Source organism: Macrobrachium nipponense, chromosome 9, assembly GCF_015104395.2.
Source record: "Macrobrachium nipponense isolate FS-2020 chromosome 9, ASM1510439v2, whole genome shotgun sequence".
NCBI lineage: Eukaryota > Metazoa > Arthropoda > Malacostraca > Decapoda > Palaemonidae > Macrobrachium > Macrobrachium nipponense.
The window spans coordinates 10245393-10267859 of NC_061110.1; the positions used below are offsets into that span (position 1 = coordinate 10245393).

The 22467-nt window shown below is 37.9% G+C and overlaps 1 protein-coding gene across 6 annotated transcripts in view; it reads right to left on the minus strand.

The window, feature by feature from the left end:
• Positions 1-22467, minus strand: part of LOC135218494 (uncharacterized) — a 313449-nt gene that overhangs the window by 50195 nt on the left and 240787 nt on the right. For 3 of the 6 annotated variants that reach the window (XM_064254848.1, XM_064254842.1, XM_064254841.1), the window contains exon 2: positions 16793-16956. The exons of 2 other annotated variants lie outside the window; for them this stretch is intronic. In XM_064254848.1, the coding sequence (XP_064110918.1) occupies positions 16793-16876 (84 nt within the window). In that variant the 5' untranslated portion in view covers positions 16877-16956. Of the gene's footprint in view, positions 1-2809; positions 2968-16792; positions 16957-22467 lie in introns of those variants that run through there. One more of the 6 variants, XM_064254845.1, reaches the window with a different exon arrangement.

A 22467-nucleotide genomic window follows, 5' to 3' on the forward strand; every position in this document is an offset into this window, starting at 1 on the left:
ATAAAAAATAATCAATAATAATAATAATAATAATAATAATAATAATAATAATAATTATAATAATAATAATAATAATAATAATAGTTAGAATTCAGCCTCCCTCAAAAAAAAAAAAAAAAAAAAAAAAAAAAAATCCACCCTTTATACACACACTCGCACACGACGACGGCATACAAAGGACAAATGAAACAAAATGCAAACAAAAGACACAAAGGCAAACAATAGCAAACAAACGCACTTCTGGGGAAGGGGGTGGTATGGGTGGGGGGGGGGGGGGGGAACAAAAGCTCGAAATCGCCAGAACAATCGGACAGCAGATTAATTTGATCAGACGGATGCAATCTAACCTTTTAGACTCCTGAATCAATGGCACTCTACGACTAGGCCCTGCCCCTACTTCGCCCCACCCTCCCCCTCCCACCTCCCCTATCTCCTGCAACTGGTTGGGGGGGTGGGGGGTTGGTTTTCAAAGAGCGGTGGGAGGGCGGGGGAGGTGAGGACTACCAGCTACCCAGCTGTCTACACCAATGGAATTCACATATTCGAAAACAGAATGATAGAAAACCAGTTGTAAATATATTCATGGAATCTGTAACTGGAAGGTATTTCTGGGATTTGCATCTGAAAAGTATTTCTGGAATTTGCAACTGGATGGTATTTCTGGAATTTGCATCTGGAAAATATTTCTGTAATTTGCAATTGGAAAGTATTTCCGGAATTTGCAACTGGTAAGTCTTTCTGGAATTTGCTACTAGAAATTATTTCTGGAATTTGCAATTGGAAAGTATTTCTGGAATTTGCAACTAGAAAGCATTTCTGGAATTTGCAACTGGAAAGTATTACTGGAATTTGCATCTGGAAAGTATTTCCGGAATTTGCATCTGGAAAGTATTTCTGGAATTTGCAACTGGAAAGTATTATCTGGATTTGCAACTGGAAAGTATTTCTGAAATTTGCATCTGAAGTTTTCTGGAATTTTGCATCTGGAAATTATTGCTGAAATTTGCTCTGGAAAGTATTTCTGGAATTGCATGCTGAAAGTATTTCTGGAATTTGAAACTGGAAAGTATTGCTGGAATTTGCATTTGGAAAGTATATCTGGAATTTGCATTTGGAAAGTATTTCTGGAATTTGCATCTGGAAAGTATTACTGGAATTTGCATCTGGAAAGTATTTCTGGAATTTGCAACTGGAAAGTATTTCTGGAATTTGCAACTGGAAAGTATTTCTGAAATTTGCATCTGGAAAGTATTTCTGGAATGTGCATCTGGAAAGTATTGCTGGAATTTGCATCTGGAAAGTATTTCTGGAATTTGCATCTGGAAAGTATTTCTGGAATTTGAAACTGGAAAGTATTGCTGGAATTTGTATTTGGAAAGTATTTATGGAATTTGCATCTGGAAAGTATTTCTGGAATTTGCATCTGGAAAGTATTTCTGGAATTTGCATCTGGAAAGTATTTCTGGAATTTGCAACTGGAAAGTATTTCCGGAATTTGCATCTGGGAAGTATTGCTGGAATTTGCAATTGGAAAATATTTCTGGAATTTGCATCTGGAAAGTATTCCTGGAATTTGCATTTGGAAAATATTTCTGGAATTTTCACTGGAAAGTATTTTTGAATTTACATCTGGATAATATTTCTGGAATTTTCACTGGAAAGTATTTCTGGAATTTACAACTGGAAAGTATTTCTGGAATTTTCACTGGAAAGTATTTATGGAATTTGCATCTGGAAAGTATTTCTGGAATTTGAAACTGGAAAATATTTCTAGAATTTGCAACTGGAAAGTATTTCTGGAATTTGCAACTGGAAAGTATTTCTGGAATTTGCAACTGGAAAGTATTTCTGGAATTTGCAACTGGAAAATATTTCTAGAATTTACAACTGGAAAGTATTTCTGGAATTTGTATTAGAATTTGAACTGAAAAGTATTTCTGGAATTTGCATCTGGAACGTATTATTGGAATTTGAAACTGGAATGATGCAGAATCAGCCGACTTAATTAACAAAATGAATATGAGAGCCAGCTTACGAAAGTGACCAGTTTTGTTTATTCCCTGGTTACAAGTGAGCGAGAGAGAGAGAGAGAGAGAGAGAGAGAGAGAGAGAGAGAGAGAGAGAGAGAGAGAGAGTTGTCTGCGCAGATGGAATTTATTGATTAAAAGGGAAACAGAACCAACTGTTTAGACAATTATTTGGATGTGTTTCTTGACTAAGACAGAGCTGCCTAAACTGACGAAAACAACTAAGCATCTAAGTTTAATTCATTTTCACAAATGCGCCTAAGCACACCGCTATTTGATGCGTACCTAACCGACCACTTACTTCAACGTACGGATCATAAATTCCATTGGAACAAGTCCATTTAGCCCCTCCCTCACCTAGGAATCGAATCCGGGTTCTATGTCCCTTTACTATATGTAAAAATATTATATATTACCAGCTAGACCGATGATAAGGTGACTCTGAAACTCACTCACCTAGTACTATCCCAGAATAAGGTGACCCTGAAACTCACTCACCCTAGACCTAGTACCATACCAGAATAAGGTGACCATGAAACCCATTCACCCTAGACCCGTAGGTGACCTGAAACTCACTCACTCTAGACCTAGTACACCAGCAGAAGGTGACCCTGAAATCTATTCACCCTAGACCTAAATGTGGCCTGAAACTTACTCACCCTAGACCTAGTACACCAGCATTAGGTGACCTTGAAACTCACTCACCCTAGACCTACACCAGCGCCACACCAGAAGACGGTCTCTTAAAAAGTCTAGGTGAGAGCTGTCTGCCTTATACTCACGAGACTCCTGACACACAACAGGTCGAAGATGGAGCAGTGGTCGGAGATGCCACAGATAGAGAAAGAGCTGACGGAGGGCTGGAGCAGACATGCCACATGGTGCCGTCTCATGTAGGAGACGTGCTCCTTGAGGATCTCCACCATTTCTTCGCACAGGTACCCTGCTGCAGGAGGAGAGGTTGAAGAATGCCAGCCATTGTCTCGTTACACAGACATGAAACACACTGGAAGCATTCTGGGACATCGGGTGGGATAGAGGGTGGGTCTGACCAGGGGGCTGGGATTGCGATTGCATCCTGAATCACAGGTTGGTGGCAGCGATTTGCTTGTATTAATAGACAGAGGCCTACTGTCGACAGAAGTAAGCCTGAAGGGAGCTGGGGTGCTTGGTTATAATTAGGAGGTCTGCTGGTGGACAGAGAATAAGACCTGACTGGTACCTGGTGTAGGTCTACAAGGTTCAAATAAAGGCTAAAGCTATGAGTCATTCAAGCAAGAGACCTGAAAACGAAACGTCATTAGGTTCATCTGTTTACTGTCCTCAGCAGGTCCTGTGGAGGATGAAGGTCAAACTGCAGTTGACAAAAGGAAAATTATCAGGATTAATTAGGTCCTTCAAGTTTAAGACATGCTCTGAAAAAAAGGTAAATATTTTTAGAAAAACGGTTGGGTTTTGGGGACCTTCTCCTGATGAGAGCTTGAGGAATTGAGCTGCATGGCAATTCTTATCATTATTATTATAGGTGGGGGTTGGGTTTACTATCATCTGGCCAGTCGTTGGAGGGATTCAGTACAGTTTAGAAAAGTAACATGCATCTAATTAAGAAATACGTTTGGGGTTTAAAAGAAAAGATCTTCAATCTGGTTAACACGGACTCATGTCTCAAAGTAAAGTCGTGGGAGGTGAGCCCTTATAGGTCCTGTACAAGAAAAATTAAGGTTTAGAGGAGGCAGATAACATACTAGCACAGGAAGCCTGCTCTGGACGGCCTTTTCAGTTCACTGCTTCCATTTGTCTTGGTTTTGGAATCCACGGGAAAAATGGAAAAGAAAGTTTATATATACTTTGTTAAGCTTCAGGTTAACGGGTAGATAGTGAATCTGGCTTTACCTTCAGAAGTGTTTGTGTAAATACATTACCTAACATGTAATAACTTTCCATCTGTATTTAGGGTTTGATTTACCGCCCCCACAAGCAGCTGATTAGCATCATAAAAAAGAAACCAGAATACTCAAGTAGTCAGATCACCAAGCAAGAACCTTGACACAAAAATCCGACCAGGATTCAACAGACAAGACGGTGCTATGCACCAGGACACCAAAAATAAACCAATAAATCATAACGCCTTATAAAAAATAAGCAATTGAAAATTAGTTTGTACTATGACACTGAGAGCGGACAAATCATAATGGCCAATAAAACAGGTCGTTCGACTAGAAATCGCACTTGGAAATTATTGAAACTGCAAGAAATTAGGCCTATCAAGAACAACAACACATCCCTCCAATGTGAGCCCCACTTAACTGCATCCATATGCTATCAAAATTCGTACAGAGAAGAGAGAGAGAGAGAGAGAGAGAGAGAGAGAGAGAGAGAGTTTCTTTTTCAATTACGTGCCGCCGTGCTGGAATCGGTTCTCAATAATCCCGCGCTAGGGGGCTCTGTGCGAAGCCTCTAATTACATTCGCATGCTCACCTTTCAAAGGTTACTCCAGCCGAAATTCTCTCTTAGGTCTAAACGATCTTAAAGAGGATAGACTCACTAAAAGGGGCAACGGTCTGAAACAGCCATTGCCTGAAAGCTATGCTGCTACGCGGATAGAGATGCAGCAGCTGAGTCATGGGTCTTCTACATAGGTCTAGGGTCTAGACAGGTTTAAGTGGTTCCTGCGTTTGCCAGAGTGGGTTCATGCCCACACTATTCTCATTTTTAGCGTTTTATCCACACGGACATTGTGATTCTGTTCACCATTAAATGAAAATGACCTTCAAAAATACTATGAAACTGAAGTAAAAAATAAGGAGTCACTTTTGTGTACTTCCTCTACGCCAGTTACGCTAAGCTAGGCTCAGTCCGAACCTGCCTTCATCTGAACATTTCATTAAGTTCTCCAACAACATCTACTGTAATTTGAAAAAAAGTGTATCACAAGGATGTTAAGTAATATTAAAAATATAAAACAAAGCTTTTGCAAGTCGTCCAAAATTATGTTAAGATGTGAAAAGTTCGAGTAATGTCTGCAATCGTAGTACTAACATTTCTGGTAAACATAGGAAATACTTGTTATGTTACCATAATTTTATTAATAAGAGATAGATATGTATCCCTTGAAAACAGGGCAAAACAAGGCGTGATCCGACTTTCAGCTTACTCGGGACGTGTGCAAGATTTTCCCCTAAGCGCATAAGTTGTAAACATTATATTCCTAACTTAACGTAAATTAAAACGTGCTAAAATCTATGGTCAAATAGATACTTGTTTCACCAACGAAAATTACAATAAATACGCTATATTCTATTAGAACTAAATTTTCTGTGCTGTTTAACGTGCACATTACTCTTTTTTTTCAGTTTCAATATAATAATTAAATCATAAATATCTTATCCAAAAATTCCTGTATCTTTAACTCAACGCGAAACACCTTTTTCAGACCTTTTTAAGCTCTTCCATAGACCTTATCTGACCCCAAAACTTGAACAAGAAGAAGAACAACAAAGTTGCTAGTAGGCTTACTCCCCGAGTAAGCGAAAATTTTGTTTTTAATTATATAAAGCTGGTCTTCTGCCAGCAAGGACTATGTTTATTTATACGAGTAGTAGTAAAAATTAGTCGAACGCGTATACGATTATCTCCACCAGCGACAGTGTTCCTTAGCACTGCAATGTCTTCCTGTTTTTTCCCTCTAGTTTTCTGTAAATGAAAATTGAAAGAGTTTTGTTCACGTCAGCTAGAGGGCTGCAAATCGGCATGCTGATCATCCACCCTCTAGTCATCAAACGCACCAAATTGCAGCCCTCTAACCTCAGTAGTTTGTATTTTATTTAAAGGTTAAAGTTATCCCTCTTTCCAGAAGAAGAACTAGCTACGCTCGTTAAGGCGCTCCTCCCATAATTACCTCGGCTTCGGGAAACAAGCAGGGTCGTACAATAACGAAATGATGAAAGTTTTCGTCATTAACCCGCCTGGGTGGCGCCCAATTTGTTTTTTGGGGTTGGGCCACAGAGGAGCCGGTGCCATTAATCTAAGCGCGGTGATCTGTTACAAAAAAAATGTATATATATATATCTATATATATATATATATATATATATATATATATATATACTATATTATATATATATATATATATATATATATATATATATGACATGAATAAACAAAATCTGTAGCTTTATAGAACCATCTCTCTCTCTCTCTCTCTCTCTCTCTCTCTCTCTCTCTCTCTCTCTCTCTCTCTCTCTAGACTTGCGTAGGGGCTGGCCCAAAAGATTTGTAGTTAAATGAAAAATAAAGAAAAAGAAAATAAAAGAGAGAAAGGCATAGTTAGAGAGGTATGTTAAAAGTTTTAAACGGACTATAAGAAGCCTGGTGTGGACCGCTCGAATTCGGAGATTCCCTAAAACAGAGTGCCACGTGTGTGTGTGTGAGAGAGAGAGAGAGAGAGAGAGAGAGAGGAGAGAGAGACTGAACAATGAAATCAACGACTAAATAACACGGCAAGAGAAAATTAGAATGACAGATAAAAATAAATAACAAATATGATGAACAAAAAGTAAGCAATCTGCATATTATTATTATTATTATTATTATTATTATTATTATTATTATTATTATTATTTTATTATTATTCAGAAGAATAGAGAAGAAGGACCCTATTTTAGCAATCTGCTGAATAACTGAATTTTATTATTATTATTATTATTATTATTATTATTATTATTATTATTATTATTATTATTATTATTATTATTATTATTACTAGCAAACTGACCCATCTACGATGGGAGATAAAATACGGGTGCAGAAGTGAAAAATTTTATATGTACTATTTGTTCAGCAATATTAAAATAAGGGCGATTTTCATACATAGCTACTACAGAACCTCCTTTGTACACAATATTATCAGTTTGTCCACAACTTAATTTCAAGTTAGCAGAGTCAGTTGCTCTGCTCATCGCCACATACAGTTGGCCATACGTGAACATGGGTGACGGCAGAAACACACCAACACGATCCTAAGTCTGGCCCTGCGACTTGTTTGCAGTGAATGAGAAGGCCAGGTTGATGGGAAACTGCCTGCGCCGTAACTAGAACAGAAACTGGTTGTCCGAAGGCATCAGAGGAATTCCGGGGATGAACAGACGTTTGCCTGTGTGAGGGCCCCGTTGCTATCACTGCTTCGATAACATGGGAGTTTAGCTCCATAGCGGTGTACCTCGTTCTGTTGCAATGTCCATGGGCAGGATCGAAATTCCGAAGCAACATTATCGGGCAGTACTTCTTCAACATTATTTTGTGTGCACTGGCAGTCCCGATGGATTTTAAGTTATTCAAAAAATCTTGCGGATATTGATGATATTTTTCATCTTCTATTGTGTCCGAGCTGAAATATTCGCGACTTTCTCCGGGGAAGTTGTACAGAAATTATGTTTTGCAAAAATCGTAAAGTAACTAAGTCTACGGAATAACCAGCCTCGTTTTCACAGCCAGAACAGCTCCGTTTCAGGGAATCCCTTCCCCTACCCCCTACAAAGGAGGGGGGTAGGTTGGATGAGAAAACCCCATTACAAACCATCTAGAGGGGTCCCCACCATAACCATGCCAAGTTTCATGTCTGAATGACAGACAGACAGACATTACGCCTATTATAGTATGATTATTAACATTAGGGACTTTTGCCTTGAAAAATTCAAGCTCTCCCAAAGAAATAATCAGAGTAACAGGTAATACAGAGAAATAATGGCATGAGAAACGTGACAGAACGAGGAGCAAACGAAAGGGGGAATAATAATAATAATAATAATACACAAGAGGAAACACTAGAGATAAGAGAGGAACGTAACAAGAGAGAACTAAGAAGGGGTCGCTCGACGAACTCAATCCACAAATCCCGTTCGTAAAGGGGAACTGAAAAGCATAAGTAAGGATAAGTAGCGAGGAAGAAGAAGAAGATAAGGGGGAAAAAGAAGGAGGAAGGAAGGAAGGAAGCAAGTAAAAGAAAGAAGAAGAAAGAAGAAGAAGAAAAGATGAGGAGGAGGAGGAAGAAGAAGAAGAGGAAAGAAGAAGAAGAAGAAGAAGAAGAAGATAGGAGGAAGGAGGAAGAAGCAGAAGAAGAAGAAGAAGAAGAAGAAGAAGATGATTAATGAGGGGAAAAGCAGAAGGAAGAAGGAAGAAGAAGAAGAAGAAGGAGGAAGAAAGGATTGGAAGGAAGGAAGGAAGGAATGCAAAGCAATAAGAGGAAGATGGAAGGACAGGGAAGACGAAGAGGGGAAAAAAAGAAAAGAAGGAAGGAGGAGGATGGGAAGAAAGAAGAAGAAGAAGAAGAGGAGGAGGGGAGGGGGAAAGAAGAAGAAGAAGGAGGAGGAGGAGGGGACAAAAGAAAGAAGCAAGGAGGAGGAGGAGAAGAAGAAGACGAAGAAGAAAGAAAGAACAACAACAACACAAGATGAGGAGGGATGGAGAAGGAGGAAATAGTGGAGAAGCAGAGAACGAGATATAATTAACGGCCAGAGGGGTTGCTTAGCAGCCAGATGGGTCTCGCAATAACAGCACATAACAGCCGTATAACAGCAATAACAGCAGAGGAGCATCAGCGCTGTTCCGGATGACTAATTGGTCCCGCGAGGGTCACTCAAATTCCCGCCCGCCCCCCCCCCCCCCCCCCGCCCCCCCCCCCCCCCCCCCTGAGCTTCTGGGGATTTAGTATTATTATTATTATTATTATTATTATTATTATTATTATTATTATTATGTCAATGTTCAATCTGGATGTTGAATATAACATTTCACATGAATGTTCAGATTGAACTATGAAAAATTAATATTATTTTTATTATTCTTTTTATTATTACTATTCATATTATTATTATTACTAAAGGGACAGGAATTCAGAAAGTAGAATCCAAAGAGACAAGAATTCATACAGTAGTATCCAAAAGGACAGGAATTCATACAGGAATTCATACAGTGGAATCCAAAGGGACAGGAATTCATACAGTTATAGTATCAAAGGGACAGGAATAACAAACCCATAGAATCCAAAGGGACAGGAATTCATACAGTGGAATCCCAAAAGTGGCCGGGGACAGGAAATTCATACAGTGGGAATCAAAGGGAAACAGGAATCATACAGTGGAATCCAAAGGGACAGGAATTCATACAGTGGAATCCAAAGGGACAGGAATTCATACAGTATAGTATCCAAAGGGACAGGAATTCATACAGTGGAATCCAAATGGACAGGAATTCATACAGTCGAATCCAAATGGACAGGAATTCATACAGTGGTCAAATAGGTTATCCAAAGGGACAGGAAAACTTCATACAGTGGAAATCCCAAATGGAAACCACAGAATTCATACAGTGGAATCAAATAAAGGGACAGGAATTCATACAGTGGGAATCAAAGGACAGGAAATTCAGAAATTCATACAGTGGAATCCAAAGGGACAGGAATTCATACAGTGGAATCCAAAGGGACAGGAATTCATACAGTGGAATCCAAAGGGACAGGAATTCATACAGTGGAAATACCAATTAGGGGTCAGGAAATGCATACAGTGGAATACAAATGGACAGAATTCATACAGTGAATCCAAAAGACAGGAATTCATACAGTGGAATTCCACAAAATGGACAGGAATTCATACAGTGGAATACATAATAAATGGACAGGAATTCATACAGAATCACAAAGGGAAAGGAATCAAATGGACAGGAAATTCGTACAGGGACAAAGGAATAAAACAATAAAGGGAAATCATGGGGCCGGACAGGAATTCATACAGTGGAATCAAAAGGACAGGAATTCATACATGGAACCAAATGGACAGAAATTCATCAGAAATCCAAATAAAGGGAATCAAATTGGAGGAATTCATACAGTGGAATCCAAAGGGACAGGAATTCATACAGTGGAATCCAAAGGGACAGGAATTCATACAGTGTAATTTCCAAATGTGGACAGCCAAATTCCTCAATACAGTGGGAATCCAAAGGGGACAGGAATTCATTTACAGTGGAAATGGCCAAAAGATTACAGGAAAATCCAATGGCAGTTCTGGGAAACCAAAAGGGACAGGAATTCATACCAGTATTGTATACAAATTGGACAGGCATTTCATACAGTGGAATCCCAAGAGGAACCAAAGGGACAGGAATTCATACAGGGAATGCCAATGCGGAAAATGGACAGAAAATTCATACAGGGAATCCCAAAAGGACAGGAATTCATACAGTGGAATCCAAACCAGGAGGAAATTCATACAGTGAATCCAAAGGGGACAGGAATTCATACAGTGGAATCAAAGATTGGACAGGAATCATTGACAGTGGAATACAAATGGACAAAGGAAGGAAATTCATACAGTGGAATACAAATAGACAGGAATTCATTACAGTGGAATCCAAAGAGTAACAGGAATTCATACAGTGGAAACCAAATGGACAGGAATTCATACAGTGGAATACAAAAATGGACAGGAAATTCATCATACAGTGGAATTTCAAATGACAAAGGGACAGGAAATTCATACAGTGAATCCCAAATGGACAGGAATTCATACAGTGGGGGAATTCCCAAATGGCCAGAAATTCATACAGTGGACAAATAGGGACAGGAATTCATACAGTGGAATCCAAAGGGGTCAGGGAAATTCATTTTTTGGTTTTTAACAAGTTCCATACAAAGTGGAATCCAAATACCCCTCCCAGGAATTCCCAAATGGAACAGGAAATCATACAGTGGAATCCAAAATGGACAGAAATTCGATACAGTGGAATAAAAACCAAATGACAGGAATTCATACAGTGGAATCCAAACGGACAAGGAATCCAAATAGTGGAATACAAATGGACAGGAAAAATTCATACAGTGGAATCCATATGGACAGAAATTCATTACAGGGAAATCCAAAGGACAGGAATTATACAGTGGAACCAAATGGACAGGAAATTCATTACAGGGAAATCAAAGGACAGGAATTCATAACCAAATGGAATCCAAAATGGAAACAGGAATTTTTCATTTACAGTGGAATCCAAATGGACAGGAAATTCCTACAGTGGGAAAATACAAAGGAACTTGGAAAATTGGAATACCGGTGGAAATCAAGGAGGACAGGAAATTATACAGTGGAATCCAAAGGACAGGGAATATACCAGTGGAATCCCCCAAATGGAACAGGAATTCATACAGGTGGAAATTCTCCAAATGGGACAGGAATTAATACAGTGGAATCCAAAAGGCGTCAGGAAATCATAACAGTGGAATCCAAAGGAGGCAGGAATTTCATACAGTGGAATCCAAAGCGGTCAGGAAATTCAATTAACAGGGAATCAAAATGGACAGGATTCATACAGGTGGAATTCCAAATGGAAAACAGAATTCATACAGTGGAATCCAAAGGGACAGGAATTCATACCGTGGAAATCAAACAATGGACCGGAAAGCTTACCATGGAATTCCAGGGACAGAAATCATACAGTGGAATCCAAAGGGACGGAATTCATACAGGTGGAAACCAAATTGGGACAGGAAATTTATACAGTGGAATCCAAATGGGACAGGAATTTCATACAGTGGAAATCCAACGGGACCAGGACAATTATCATACCAAAGGGAGGCAATAATGGACAGGAATCATACAGCGGAACCAAATGGACAGGAATTCATACAGTATAATCCAAAGAGACAGGAATTCATACAGTGGAATCCAAAGGGACAGGAATTCATACAGTTTTTTTTGGGGAAAAAAAAAAAATTTTTTTTTTCCAAACAATACAAGGAATTCATACAGTGGAATCCAAATGGACACCGGAAAAATTCATACAGACAAAATTGGAATCCAATAATGGGACAGGAATTCCAATACAAGTGGAATCCAAAAGGGACAGAATTCATACAGTGGAATCCAAAAGGGACAGGAATTCATACGTGGAATCCAAAGGGACAGGAATCAACAAGAGGAATCAAAGGGACAGGAATTCATACAGGGAACCCCCCAAAGGGCAGAATTCATACAATGGAATTCCAAAATCGGGAACCAGGAAACTGGCATACAGTGGAATCCAAAGGGGACAGAAATTCATACAGTGAATCCAAAGGGAAAGGAACAATAACAGGTGGAAGGCCAAAGGGGAAAGGGAGGAAATTCATACAGGGTAATCCAAAGGGACAGGAATTCATACAGGGAATCCAAGAGACACAGGTAATTCATACAGTGGAATCCAAGGTACAGGACTTCAATACAGTGGAATCCAAAGGGACAGGAACTTCATACAGTGGAAGGCCAAATGGACAGGAATTCTTATAACAGTGGATCCAAAGAGACAGGAATTCATACAGTGGAAAATCCAAAGCGGGACTGGAAATTGGCATACAAGTGAGGTTTTTCCCTGTCTTCTGAAATAATTATGAGTGAACTTGCAAGATGCTCGGAGGTAGTGCCTGCAGACTAAAGGGGACTTCTTCTTCTTCTTCTTCTTCTTCTTCTTCTTCTTGTTCAAAGGATTCGATACACAACGAACAACTGAAGGTCAATTACAGGAGGTAATTGATCTTTTTTCAAAGAAATAGTCCAAGCGAGGATGCAATGCTTTACTACCTAAAAAGCAAATCACCTTGCATTTTATAATATAGTTAAATCTTTATCTACCTATTAATTAATTTGCTAATTCATTTGTTCTTTTTTTTTAACAGCTGATCTCTTCTTTCTGTATTTCCAATGACCTATCTGTTGCTGCTTTCAAATGAACGCCATATTATTATTATTATTATCATTCAGAAGATGAACCCTATTCAAATGAATTGGGTTCATCTCGATAATAATATTAAACGACGCAAGATGTTTGAAAGCTGTACATTTGTTAACGATTATAAGACAGACGAAGCAAGTGATTTACCGAGATCAAATAATACATGGAACTAATCTTTTATTCCAGCCTCCCCTCTCTCTCTCTCTCTCTCTCTCTCTCTCTCTCTCTCTCTCTCTCTCTCTCTCTCTCTTCTCTCTCTCAACTGGCTTTTTGAGATAAAAAAAAACTGCCCTTTCAATTTCCCTATCTTTAATGTTCATTCCCTCTAATACGGTCACTGCCTTCAATGCACCTCACGTAGTACACCGTAGGCATCACTAAAGGTTGCGTGCTCCCTTAGGGCCATAGCTGGACCTACTTCTTAGCCTTTTATATAAACTCCATCTGCACTTCCTTTCTTCAATTTTGCTATCCATCCTCTCTAACTCCTCTTTTCACTGTCTGAAGAGTTGAATTAGCCTCACCGGGATACCAAATTAACCTCAGAACAGTCTATTTATTGGTTTTCCCATGATTGTTCCAATAAGTCTTCAAAATTAACTTCCCGAATTCATGAAATATTCTCTTCGATTTAAAAAAAAACTGGTCTCACAGATTCCCAAACTGACCTCATAGAATTCCCAAAATAATACTTACGTATTCCCAGAATGATCTCACGGTCTAAAAATAATCTCACCAAATTCCCAAAACCGACCTCACTGAATTCCCAAAACGACTTTACTGAATTCCCAAAATAATTACCTTATTCCCAACTTGACCTCACAGTCCCAAATTAACCTCACTGAATTCTGAATTCCGAAAATGACAGCACTGAATTCCAAAAATAATTTCGCTTGTTCCCAAAATGACCTCACAGAATTCCCAGAATGACCTCACAGAATTCCCAAAATGACCTCACAGAATTCCCAAAATGACCTCACAGAATTCCCAAAATGACCTCACAGAATTCCCGAAATGACCTCACAGAATTCCCAAAATGCAGTTGGCAGACAGACAGGAAGGAGTGTCCAACTGTCCAGACAGTTCGAGTGACAGAGACAGACACATAAAAGACAGGCAGTATAATAACAGACTTGAGTCTGACAAAGCAGAAAGACCACCGAAGTTATCCATTACAGCAAAACAAGAGACGAACTATCGCTCCATAATTGATAGTCTTCAAAATCGTTCGAAAAACGTAGGAATAAATAAAAAATAAGACTCGGAATTTCTTTCTCCCACAAGCTGCACAGAAAGCGGTGGATGCGACAATTTTTTTATATTCAAAGATTTACATTAATAAAACCGTGATTTTTTCATAGCGGACGCCTGTCAGTCGAGAACTGTTTGCATTGCATAGGTGTTTGTTGATGGAGGATTTCGAATTTATTTTTCTTGACGACTTGAAGATTGATTGCATGCACATACACACACGCACACACACACACACACACACACACACACACACACACATATATATATATATATATATATATATATATATATAGAGATATATAATAATATATATATGTGTGTGTGTGTGTGTGCGTGTGTGTGTGTGTGTGTGTGTGTGTGTTAATCAATTCTTCTGTTGAATCAGGGTACGTCTCAAGTGTAAAAGACCTTTTATACTTGATATATATATATATATATATATATATATATATATATATATATATATATATATATATATATATATATATATATATATACACATATATGACAGGAGACTAAGATCGAACCGTAAATAAAATATGGGATGGAACCCTAAGCGAAGACAGAACAGTCTCGAACTCCGGATACAGAGAACAATCAGAATCGATATGACAGAACCAGATCGAGCCTTAAATAAAAATGGGATCGAACTCTACGTATAAAGACGTAACAGGATCGAACGCCATATACGGAGAGAATAATCAAAATTAAAAAAATTTAATATGGCACGACCAGATCGAGTCTTAAGGAAAGTGGGTTTGAACCCACAGTACAGACAGAACAGGATCGAATTCCGTTGAAAAGAGCGAACTTATAAAAATGAAAAGAGCGAACTTATAAAAATGAATACGACGGGAGAAATAAAAATGGGATCGAACTCTGAGTAAAGTCAACACAGGATCGAACTCCAATGAAAGATACTACCAAAAAAATCACTTTAACGATGGAATATGATCGAACGGTAAATAGATAGGATCGAACGCTGCGTATAAAGAAAAAAAAACGTTTTTTAAAACGGGGTGACAAATTCGCTTGGGAAACGGCTCCTGGAGGGGTGACATTCTTACTCCCTTTGTCTTTTTATCTGGGAAGGGAAAGTTAGGATTGGGGTGAGCGGGGTGAAGAATAGCAGCAATGCAATGCAATGTTGCGCTGATGCATATTACACTGTCCAGCTTTTGTGGAAAACTTTCAGAATGCTTTTCATCAGGGGCGTAACCCTCATCTCTCAGGGGTGAGATCAATTAATTATCAGATTTTCGTCAGTGGATTCATTCTCTCTCTCTCTCTCTCTCTCTCTCTCTCTCTCTCTCTCTCTCTTTGTCGAAAATTCTGCCCAAAATACAAAGAATGAAGTTTCCCCCGCCTCTCTCTCTCTCTCTCTCTCTCTCTCTCTCTCTCTCTTACATGACAGTGAATGAAGTTTCTCCCATCCACAATTTTCTCTCTCTCTCTCTCTATGTACCGCCTTACCTTATAATCAATGAAGTCTCTCTCTCTCTCTCTATCTCTCTCTCTATGTACCCCCTTACCTTATAATCAATGAAGTTTCTCCCATCCACAATTCTCTCTCTCTCTCTCTCTCTCTCTCTCTCTCGTACACACAATATCATGCAGTGTAATGCCAGTCCATTACATACTATAGTCCATGAATATGAACGCTCATTCAATGTTGTGCCATAACCATCCATATAACAATGCTTACGAGCTACCATCACTTACTGTAACGGTTATGGTATATTCTGTGTTAATTATGCCTGCATAAAAATCCGGATTAAAAAAAAAACACCGTACTGATATTTTTTTCATTACCGATTATAGGCGATATTTCAACTCTCACTAAAACATTCTTATCCATTTCTTAAAGAAACCAGTACAAAAACGCGCCGAAGTTTCAGCCACAGCCCGGTGGTGGCCTGTCCTATATAGTTGCCAGACTCAAGTTTATGGCTAACTTTAACCTTAAATAAGACAAAATCTACTGAGGCTAGAGGGCTGCAATTTGGTACGTTTGGTGATTGGAGGGTGGATGATCAACATACCAATTTGCAGTCCTCTAGCCTCATTAGTTTTTAAGATCTGAGGGCGGACGGAAAAACAGCGGACTGACAGACAAAACCGGCACAATAGTCTTCTTTACAGGAAACTATAGCTGAGAGAATTTCACCGTAAAAAAACAGGTATTAAAGTAAGCATACTGAACATTCGCGTATTTTGTTTGTGATGCAAATATAATATATATATATATATATATATATATATATATATACATATATATATATATTAAACCAAATAAATGTATATTACCAAATAAATGACAAACGGTAACATGTTCGATACATGATGCTGGTGGCTTCTCGGTCAGCAAGACTAAGAAACGCCGAGTCTGGCAGGTACGTGGAATGGTTACCGCTGACATTCGTTTAAAAACTCCCTTGACCATCACTGGTACATGCTGCAGACCGATATTGTGTTTCATATATATATATATATATATATATATATATATATATATATATATATATATATATATACATATATATATAAAGGGTGCAAACAAAACATTCAATTCTAAATCCATTTTAAGTACAAGAGACAGTGAGTAGAGCAGCACCATAATGTATCTTAAAACAAGATTGATTTGATTTCCGTACCGTGGCGTCGCAATGACGATGGTCAGGAGGGACAGGAGACAGGCGAGGAGACAGGTAAGGGGGGTGGGGGCTGGGGGGGGATCAATCACCGCGAATACCTTGCAACGGTCCTCTATGAATTGGAAGCAAACGACCGGCATGGCGGACATCTTGAAATCTTCCAAGTGGGACTGGATCAGCATGTGGTAGTGGGTCCTCCGGGCTTGGCTGCACCTCGTGTCGTGTTGGAAGATGAGCAGCAGCTCTGTCAGGATGCTGCTCGCTGCAGGGAAAACCAGGGGTGGAGATTATAATGGCAGTGCCAACTGAAATTTTGGGAGTTCCAAGATGGCGGAAGTTTCGGGAAAGTGCACGATGGCGTAAGTTTTGGGGTGTTCCAAGATGGCAGAAGTTTTGGGGTGTTCCAAGATGGCAGAAGGTTTGGGAGTACCGAGATGGCAGAAGTTTTGGGAGTGCCTAGATGGTGGATGTGTGTTGGGGAGTGCCAAAATTTTAGCAGTATTTAGGGGAGTACCAAGATGGTGGAAGTTTTGGGTGTTCCAAGATTGCGATGTTTTGAGAGTGCCAAGATAGCAGTAGTTTATTGGGGAGTTCCAAGGTAGTGGAAGTTTGTTGGGCGTTCTAAGATGGCGGATGTTTTGAATGTTTTGGGCGTGCCGAGATGGTGGTAGTTTATTGGGGAGTTCCAAGATCGTGGCAGTTTCGGGGAGTTTCAAGACAACGGAAATTTGGGCAAATGGCAAAAAATGATTTGGAGTTTCAGATAAAATTTGGGGAATTTCCAATATGGCGGAAATTTTGGGAGATCCAAGATGGCGGAAGTTTTGACACACGACAAAAAGTGATGTGGATTTACAGCACATAAAAATTTGGGAGTTCCAAAATGGTGGGAATCTGGACAAAGAGTGGAAGGTGAGGAATAATTGGTGTTCCAAAAAGATGGAAATTGTATACAGAAATCAAAGGGGGAGGGGGGGGAGGGGGATTCGGGACATCAAGGTAGAGTTAGGAGATGGAGTTAAGAAATTCCAACATGGCGGACGTTTAGACAAATAGGAGGAGGTGATGTGGGATTTGAAAAGGTAATATTTAGGAGTTCCAAAATGGAGGAAGTTTCGAGACACAGCAGAGAGAGAGAGAGAGAGAGAGAGAGAGAGAGAGAGAAGCTGAGTTGTAGAAGTCAGAATGATGAAATCAAAGATGGCAACGAGAGAGGATGGATATTTATAAAATTTTAATAATCGATATTGCAAGCAAAGATTAAATCAACATTGCAAATATTGATAAAATGATTGACGACCCAATATTCATCATCATTGTACGATTTCATTATAATTTTATTTTGATGTTAGATGATGACAAAATTCACGATTAAAAATGTGCAATTTAACAAGTAACCCAGAACGAACATGAATGAAAAAAAAAAGATGAAACACGAGAAAAATATAAAATTTAAACACAAACAAACAAACGGCATGAAAATCGCAATATATAAAATAAAGTTTATAGGAAATCAAGAAGTTACAAAAAAAAAAAATTATGTCAGGACCAAACGCCAGATAGTTTGAGTTACGATTAGCAAAGCAAATGTTTATTTTTGTCGAGACGCCCACAAAAAAAAAAAAAAGTTTGAGGCGAAACTCGGAGCGTCAAATAGATAAGGTTTCGGAGGCCGATGTTGTTATTTTTAAATATTTATGTTTTGAAAACAGATTTTGTTTACGATAGTTACGTCATATCGATAAGAAATTGAAATATCGAAAACGTCTTAATACAATGTTTCCAGGGGCCGATGTTTGTATTTTAATATTTATATTTTAAAAAGTTTTTATTACGATAATTACGTGATATCGTTAAGAAATCGAAATATTGAAATTAAATAATGATTTATGGTTATGGGCAAACGATAAATTGTCATACGTACACAAAAACTTAACATCATTATTTATGTTCACATTGAACTGAGAGGTTGAAAAGATGTTTCCAAGAATTTATTTATATACGCATCTCATAAGTTGATGTTTACACGCGGATGATCGAGGATGTAAATAGAACGAAATTTCGTTTAAAACGTAAATAAAATAAACAACATTTAAGTTCAATTTTGTTTAATGGCATACACATTGAAAAAGACAGGAATATCCAAATAAATAAATGTTATATTGGAGGTGATAAACGATTTGCGGTTTTATCATATATCCAGACAGGTTTAAAAGCGTTTAAAAATGAATAAAGCGTAAAAAAGTAAAAAAAAAAAAGGAAGATTAAAAAGACCACAGAATGTTTTAATGGATATTGAAGGGTTGATTACAAAAGTATTCAGTTCAGCGAATGTAAATATATCATGAGATGAATGTGATATATTCCACCGTGACAGATATTTCGTAGTGGTTTACAAAGACGGGGAGCAGTGGGGTAAATAGAGAGAGAAGGGGGTGGTGGGGGTAGAAAGGGAGGGGGAATTGGGATGGAGAAGAGAGAAAAGGGAAAATATAATTGAAGAAATCAATCTCAAAAACACTTATATTTCATGTTATTGTACGTAGTCTGATTCCGGACATCTGTTGAAATGTAAAAAGAGAAAAATATATTAAAAATTAATTCTTTTTTATCACCTGAGATAAACAAAGAAAAAAAAAAGAAAAAAAAAAGCAACAAAAAAAAAAAAAAAAAAAAAAAAAGGGGGAATTAGCGACTGAGAGACTGAACAGTTTCGTGAACAGGGCCACAATGAACAAAATGTTTTGTTTCAGATTCAATTTTCTAGTAGTGGACGTCTTCCTTCAAACATCTGAAACAGAGAACGAAAGGGGGGAGAGAGAGAGAGAGAAAGGGGGGAGAGAGGAGAAGGGAGGATGACGAAAGGAGAGAGAGAGGAGACGAGAGGATTGAGACGGAGAAGAAGGAGAAGAAAGGCGCGAGGAGGAGAGACGGAGAGAGAATAAAATTAGTATTTCAAAGCCTCGACAGTCAATGGGCAAGCTTATACGAATGTCAAGGTTGCTTCAGTATAAGTGCTCCTTCATTAGCTTGAAAAAAATGAAAAATAAATTCTTAATGACTGATTACCAGCTTCCAGATCTAGGACGCGGCATCCAGGCGAGATTCGAGTCCTGGAAGAATTAAGGTCAATCCCAGGATGCAGGCAGGAATGATGATACTATTGATAGAATACGTTTAAACCAGTCTCTCTTCCGCGAACTTTATTAGTTATGAAAAAAAAAAAGATGGTAGTATCGAATATCCTGCAAATTAACCCTGCAGTTTCTCTCTCTCTCTAAAAATTTAATCGTATTTTGAATTTAAATATGTCGATGATGAAACACTGAAAATAATCCATATGAGCTGCTCTCTCTCTCTTTCTCTCTCTCTCACACACAACTAAATGGTCCCCTTTAAAAAAATTACTGAATATTATCTCCCTCCTCTGTCAATGTTCTACTTGCATAAAATAAATAAATGAAATGAATCAATTGACTCTCTCTCTCTCTCTCTCTCTCTCTCTCTCTCTCTCTCTCTCTCTCTCTCCATACCGATACTGTACCTGTGTCGTTTTGCATAGGTCTACATAAATGTGTCATGAATTTTGTGGATGCAGTTTCAGAATGATTCTCCAACTTCTGATCCAAAACTACACTATTATTATTATTATTATTATTATTATTATTATTATTATTATTATTATTATTATTATTATTATTATTATTATTATTTTATTAAAAATAATGGCAGAATTCACAGCATTGATTCAATACAAAATTCTTTCAATTCCCCTTATGATTTGTCTTTCTGGCACGCTGGTATTACAAAGCAGCTGTCCAATATCATCTGTGTAATAATATTTCTTTAAACAAATATTCATTAAAAAATTATTGATGATTCAGCAGCATTACCTTTGTAGTAATTTTTTTTTAATATCTTCGTATATTTTCCAGACAAAGAGTAACTATGTGAGTTCCCCGTTAATCACTTATTAGTTATTTTGTATGCAGGAACTTTCTCCATGTTTTGTATATATTAATAAATAAACAGCTAACGTTTCGGCATAAGGCGGTAACACATCCTCACAAAAGATAGGATTGTGGCCTTGGCCGAACACTGGGATGTGGGTTACTTTTACATCGTGGGCTGGCTGTAAAATCACGGGCGTGGGTTTTATGGTAGCTTAGTGTTACGGGATATTCACCTTGTAGGAGCTCAGTGGATGTTTTCCGTAAATATTACAAACTAAAAAAAAAAAATCAATACTGTTGTCAAATATATTGACCAATTTCTAAGTTTATAAATAAATGGATGAATACATAAATAAATAAATAAATATATATATAATATATATATATATATATATATATATATATATATATATATATATATATATATATATATATAGGTATACACTGGGCCAAAGGAAAAATAATTCAAATATTTACTTATTTGTTTGTTTACACGCAATTATCAACTCCTACCACCAGACGAATCTATATATATATATATATATATATATATATAGCATATATATATATATAATATATATATAGATATATATATATAGGTATACACTGGGCCAAAGGAAAAATAATTCAAATATTACTTATTTGTTTACACGCAATTATCAACTCCTACCAACCAGACGAAGCATATCATAATATATATATATATATATATATATATATATATATATATATATATGTGTGTGTGTGTGTGTGTGTGTGTGTGTGTGTGTGCATGTGTGTGTGTAATATATACGTAAGTAACATTATTAAATAAGGCAAAGTACTATGCAATTAGAAAAAAAAATTCTACCATCATTTTGGCAGCATCGGTACATTAATAATAATAATAATAATAATAATAATAATAATAATAATAATAATAATAATAATAATAGTTCAAGCCCGCACCACCTTCCAACAAAACACAGAACCCAACGATGGTCATTCTCTTACAACCAACTTCACCATAAAAGGAGAAGTTTACTACTGACGACCCAACTTCTACGATCCCTCCTTCGCCTGACGATCAACGCCCACAACTTTCTGAGCAGTTAGTTAACCTTTTCCAGGGGCCCTTTGAGAATGGCGGTTCCGTTGTGATGGCCCGGGCCATTTCCGGTAGGGCCTATATGCCCTAAGTGTGCTGCGATTACGAAGTCCTCGTGGTAGTGTATAGGGCCACAGTGTGTCATGTGTGTGGGTGTAATTTCCGGGAAAAGTTATATACTGCTGGTGAGGGAGTTGCTGTGAAGTTAGGGACAGAATGTATGTATGGCTGTACAGTAGCACCTCTCCCAAGGGATCCACAACCCTTCTTAAGACACTCTTCCGCTTAGGGTACAATTTAATGAAGGCTGTCTCTTCCAAGGTTAAGTGGACTGACCTGACATAAGTAGTTGCCACCCCTTCCCCAACCCCACACATACAATATACATACATATATTATATATATATATATATAATATATATATATATATATATATATAAGTCATTTCACATTACCATGATTCATATACATACATCGAGCTACAATGTCCTTTAATATCTAATTCACTCTGCCTCGGAATTAATATATTTTCATATATGCTTAACCGAAGGGGAATTTTTTACACGATAATAGATTTGCCTGGTCCCGGGCGCGAACCCAATAAGACATTCAAATCCAGGAACGTCAGTGAAGCTTTTACCAACCCCACCACCGCAAGAGGCATAAGTTTATGTTGTCTCTCACACTCAAATACCTTTCGCGCCTCAGGTAATTCGTTGGTTTGGAGACAACA